This window comes from Vombatus ursinus, unplaced genomic scaffold (genome assembly GCF_900497805.2).
Source record: "Vombatus ursinus unplaced genomic scaffold, bare-nosed wombat genome assembly UNPS02014932.1, whole genome shotgun sequence".
NCBI classification, from domain to species: Eukaryota; Metazoa; Chordata; class Mammalia; order Diprotodontia; family Vombatidae; genus Vombatus; species Vombatus ursinus.
Window position 1 is genome coordinate 16,551,620 of NW_020954710.1, and position 5,809 is coordinate 16,557,428.

Below are 5,809 nucleotides of genomic sequence, written 5' to 3' on the forward strand. Positions count from 1 at the left end.
CTTTCTTTCTTTCTTTCTTTCTTTCTTTCTTTCTTTCTTTCTTTCTTCCTTCCTTTCTTTCTTTCTTTCTCTTTCTTTTTTCTTTCTTTCTTTCCCTCCCTCCTTCTATCTTCTCTTTCTCCTCCTCTCCTCCACTTTTCTTCCTTCCTTCCTTTCTTTCTGTTTCTTTCTTTCTCCTCCTCTTCTCTCTCTCTCCCTCCTTTGTTTCCCTGTCTGTCTGTCTCTGTCTCTCTCTCTGTCTCTGTCTCTCTCTCTCTCTCTCTCTCACACACACACACACATACACACATACACACACACACACACACAAACAAACAAACAGAAACACATACAACTCTGCCTATCAAGTGAAGTCTGGCATTTAAGTCCCTGCCATTCCACCCCTGCCCCCCCCACCCCTTTCCCCTTCCTTCCCACTCCTGTCCTCCACAGACCTGATCCATCCCAGGCAACCTTTGCACTGCTCAACCCTTCCAATGCTCTCTATCTTTCACATACACTCTTCAGTCTTGTATGAGTGACTGGCTCTTCCCTTTCTGTATCTTAAAAATAACTTATTAAATTATAGAATTCTTCAAAGAAAAGACTTTTCCTTCTTTTTCTCCCCCTCTCACCTATGCTGGAGGATTATTTTCCCCCTCCTGGAAAGTTTATGAATTCATCAAGCAAATCATGAGATCAGAGAAGCCAAAATGGACTTTAAAGGTCTTTGAGTCCATTTCCCCTTATTTTTGCAAATGATGAAACTGCTGCCCAGAATGAAGAAGCTGACTTGTCCAAGATCATATAGGTGTCCGAGGTGGGATCTGAATTCAGGTACTCTGCCTCCTAGAGCCAAGATACCTTCTTTCAGCAGAGACTAAAAACCCATTCAAATCCCTCCTCTGACTCTTGCTAGCTGTGTAACCCTGGAAAAATTATGTTGGCTCTCTGAGTCTTAGATAACTTCTTGGGACTTACCCACTAATCTACAGGTAGTTTGGGAATATCACAGAACCTAATCTTTTAGTAACTCTCTCCCAAGGTCACACAGTGAAGTGGTAGAATCAAGATTTGAACCCAGGTCTCCCCCTGGTTAAAGGAGATTTCCTTGAGGGCAGGGGCTATTTTTGCTTTGCTTTGTATCTTCAGGGCTTAGCATGGTTCCTGGCACACAGTAGGTACCTAATAAATGCTTCTTCACTGGCTATCTCTAAATTCAGGATTCCACAAATGAACTGAAACCATGAAGAAGAGAAGGAACTCCTCCCAACACTTTTCATTCATTTTTTACATTTTATTTTATACCTTGTCACATAAGCCTTTGCATGCTTCATCTAAGAAACGTAAGAACCGTATGTCTATGATAAGTTGGTTCATCAAAGACCTTCAGAAGCATCTTCTTTGGACCACAGACGTCCCAAATTCTCTGTAATCCATGGCAGTGACCCACATCTGCTTGAAGCTGCTCAGCGATGTCACAATGGAGGCCCCAATCCAAGTGGAGAACCATCGATCAGGAGGAGCTGTTATCTTTATGGAGATGTCCTTTGGGGCTTGCTCTTCTATTTCTTTCATCAGCCGATCATCCAGTCCAGGGAACAGGGAAGAACCACCAGAAAGAAGAATATCCCCAAAGAGACATTGCTGTATGTCAGCATCACATTTCAGGATACTGTTAGAAACCATTTTGGAAAGCCCTGGGAGGTGTATGCCAAGCTGTTCTGGGGCAAAGAGAATCTCGGGTCCCTGGAACAATTGGTCTCCAAAACGGATGACATTCCCATCAGGAAGTTTGTAATCTCTCATGACTTCCTCAGGTCTCCTGCTCAGCTCTTTCTCCGGATCTAAGGCCACATAGCATAGTTTTTCCTTGACATCATCCACCAATCCTTTGTCTAGAACACAAGGGAAAGATCTTCCACTGTTTATCAGCAGTTGCAAGAGATACTCAGTAATATCCTTCCCTGCCACGTAAAGTTTGGAAACTGCATGAGGCAAGGAATACCCTTCAAACACAGGGACTGTGCAGGTGACGCTGTTGCCGCTGTCCACCACTAGCCCCGTGACACAGGCTGAAGCATAGAGGGCCAAGACTGCTTGGTCAGATAGGTAGAAAGCTGGTACTTTGAAGCTCTCAAACATCATCTCTGCTGTTTTCTCCCTATTGTTCCTGGGATTCAGAGAAGGCTCTGTCATGAGCACTGGTCTCTCAGAGGGCTTAATCCCAAGGTCCCAGTCAAAGAGATGTCTCCAGAGTTTTTCAATGTCTTCCCAAGAGGTGATGATGCCTCGCTCAATAGGATATTGTAAAAATAAGGACTCTGCCTTGTACAAGGCCTCTTCTCCAACATAATACAGCTTCTGATTCTGCCCTGAGCCACCCATTTTGAACCTGGGATGTCCGACAACCGTACTGATGACATGCCGAGGACCAATCTCCCCTGACACACCAGCCTTGCATAGCCCTGACCCGTTGTCAAAGATCACAGCCGGAGTCTCTAACATGTGTGGGTTAAACATGCTTGGCTCATTCTCTGCTCACCCTATCTCATGCGCTTGCTCGCTAAAATCAAAATGATTTTTTTCTTCCTTCCCTTTATTGCTTTATGACAACTGAAAAGCTCTTAGAATGTTGGTGGACCCAAGGTTCTGGAGTCCCTGCCGTGTTAGCACAGAGATGGGTTGGCCAGTCCAGAGAGCTATGGAGGGGTACTCATCTTTGAAAGGTTGATCCAGTTCCCTTTAGGCAGTTTGGGGGCTGGACCTTTTCAAGGCTGATTCTTCCCTTATGTAACAATAAAGACTAGGCAACCATTCTCCTGGGAAACTTTCCTCTCCCCACCCCTGCCCCAGCCTATTGTCAGAGAGGAGTCAGATTCAGACCAGTGATGCTCAACAGACCTCAAACAGCTCTCCTGGTTTGCTATGAAAGTATCTCAGAGAACGCCATTGAGCTGAGGAAAGGTGGGCAGGCCCTCCAAACAACCCAATCCACAAGTCACCCAGGAAGTTTTTGTAAAGGTCCCTGTCCTCAAGGACCCTACTATCATGATATGCATACACATGAAAAGATAAATCATAATAAAAGACAAGTATATCAGAAAAGTCACATCATTTTGTGTGTTGGAAGGGACCTCAGAGGCCATTTTAGTCTGACCCATACTCTAAAGGAATTCCTACTGTAACATACACATTCAGTGGCCTCCCAATCTCTGCTTGAAGACTTCCAAGGGAGGAACCCTGTTAGGACTCATATGTCCATTCTGAGCACCTGAATTACCCATATTTTTGTTAAAGGATGCTGGGAAACATAAAAGAAAAAAAAAGATTCAGGGATGTGGGTTCAAGCCCTGACTCTGATACTTCTTGGCTGTGTGGCCATGGTTAAGTTTATTGACCTCTCTGAGCCTGAGGTAAAGATGCTTATATAATTGTTGTTGTTCAGTCATTTTTCAGTGGTGTCCAACTCTTTATGACCCCATTTGGGGTTTTCTTGGCAAAGATACTGGAGTGGTTTGCCATTTCCTTCTTCAGCTCATTTGACAGATGATGAAACTAAGGCAAACAGGGTGAAGTGACTTGCCCAGGGTCACACAGCTAGGAAGAATCTGAGACCAGATTTGAACTCGGGAAGATGAGTCCTCCTGAATCCAGGCCCCGGGCTCTCTATCCACTGTGCCACCTAGCTGCTTCCCCTCAAAACAACCATGTGAGTTTCATAGTATGAACATAGCCATTCCCATTTCACAGACAAGTAAACTGAACCTCAGAGAGGTTATATCTAACTTGCCTAGTGTCACACAATTCAGAAATTTCAGGAGTCAGGATTTGAACCCACATCTCCTGACCCCAGATACTGTACCACAGTGTCCCACCCTCCTCATTCATCTACTTAAATCCTAAGGAAGCCTGAATGAAAGGCATAGTTGGGTTCTGGTTGGTTTCAAATCTTTATTTTTCTTTAAACTTTGTCCAGCTACCTCAAACACCAATGGCGGTGGGCGGCTTGCAGGTAATTCACTTGTCCGCAGCTTCCTGAGACAGACCCCTCTGATCTCTTGAGATTCCACTTGTACATATGTGGGGGGGTGGGGGTGGGGAGGAGTCTCTTGCTCTTATTAGAAACATTTCCGGTGAACCATGGTGGGGCCAAACTCCTTGTAGTCCGTAGAAGTGATCCACATGTGTTTGAAAGATGTGAGTGACGTGAGGATGGAAGCCCCGATCCACACACAATACTTTCGTTCTGGTGGGGCGATGATCCTGACCGAGATTCCCTCAGGAGCCTGGAGCTGGATCTCTTTCAGAATCCGCTCATCCAGACCTTGGAAGAGTGTGGAACCTCCAGAAAGCAAGATGTTACTGTAAAGATTTTTCCGAACATCAATCTCACATTTTCGAATACTGTTAAAGAGCATCTTGTGGACCCCGGGAGCTTCAACACCTATGTTCGCTGGCATAAACAGGGTCTCAGGGGCTCTGAAGAGCTGGTTGCCAATCTTGATAATGTTCCCATCCGGCAACTTATACTCTTTGAGGATTTCTTCTGACTTAATTTTCATGGCTTGGATGGGGTCGAAGGTCACGTAGCACAGTCTCTCCTTAATGTCTTTCACTATCTCTCTCTCGGCAGTGCTCACAAAGGAATGTCCACTTTCCAACAGAAGTCTCATGAGGTACTCGGTGATGTCCCGGCCCGCAACATCGAGTCGGGAAACTGCGTGGGGCAAGCAGTAGCCCTCGTAGATGGGTACGGTGTGGGTGACCCCATCTCCACTGTCCATGACTATCCCTGTGGTCCGAGCTGAGGCATAGAGGGCCAGCGTCGCTTGGACCCCCACGTACATAGCGGGCACCTTGAAGCTTTCAAACATAATCTCTGTCATTTTTTCTCGGTTCTGCAGAGGGTTGAGTGGAGCCTCTGTCAGCAGGACCGGGTGCTCGTTGGCCTGGACTCTTAGCTCGCACTCATAGACATGCCTCCAGATATGTTCCATGTCATCCCAGGAAGTCACTATGCCATGATTGATGGGATAGTTCAAGGACAGCACCCCTCGCTTGGACTGTGCCTCTTCTCCTACATAATACTCCTTCTGTCCAGCTCCCAACATGGTGGCTTTGGCTTTGGAGCGGCCAACGATGGCGGTGATGACTGACCGGGGGACATTATCCCCAGCAATGCCTGCCTTGCACAGTCCAGAACCATTGTCAAATATCACAGCGGGGACTTCTAGGACTTTGGCGTCAAGCATGGTCAGGGAGATTTTACTCCCAGGTGAGATGGCTTTGGGTGAAAATTAACTGGCTGGAAGTTTAGGAGGCTTGAAGTTCTAGACTGTTTACATCACACAGGGCCAAAGGGACTTAGCTGGAGTCTACTACATTGTTGCCCCAAGCCTAGACTGTTTCCTAGGGGACTTTCTCTTTCTGGTTTCTCTCTCTGGTTTCAGATTTCTGTCCTCCAGGACTCAATAATGGGTGATGAAGTAACAAAGCTTTGGGTGACAGGGAGGTAAGACACAGGCATGGTCAGACTTTATCTGTCTGTCAAATCCAGGGAAGACCTCCTCTTGGGAGCATGTGTGTGTGTGTGTGTGTGTGTGTGTGTGTGTGTGTGTGAGAGAGAGAGAGAGAGAGAGAGAGAGAGAGAGAGAGAGGCTGTTGTCCCTACAATGGGGTTTAGTTATCTGCAGGAGTTTTATCAATTTGCTTAGGAACTTTCTTTTTCTTTCTTTCTTTCTTTTTCTTCTTCCTTCCTTCCTTCCTTCCTTCCTTCCTTCCTTCCTTCCTTCCTTCCTTCCTTCCTTCCTTCCTTCCTTCCTTCCTT

General features: G+C 46.2%; 2 protein-coding genes across 2 annotated transcripts; both read right to left on the reverse strand.

Annotated features, from left to right (window-relative positions):
* Nucleotides 1-1,368: 1,368 nt before the first annotated feature.
* On the reverse strand, nt 1,369-2,502 carry LOC114029407 (actin-related protein T2-like). The gene has a single exon (XM_027843815.1). It carries the CDS (start codon nt 2,500-2,502, stop codon nt 1,369-1,371), a length of 1,134 nt encoding a protein of 377 aa, XP_027699616.1.
* Nucleotides 2,503-4,100: 1,598 nt separating this feature from the next.
* LOC114029486 (actin-85C-like) lies at nt 4,101-5,234 on the reverse strand. Its single transcript, XM_027843941.1, has one exon. It carries the CDS (start codon nt 5,232-5,234, stop codon nt 4,101-4,103), a length of 1,134 nt encoding a protein of 377 aa, XP_027699742.1.
* Between the last annotated feature and the right edge of the window lie 575 nt (nt 5,235-5,809).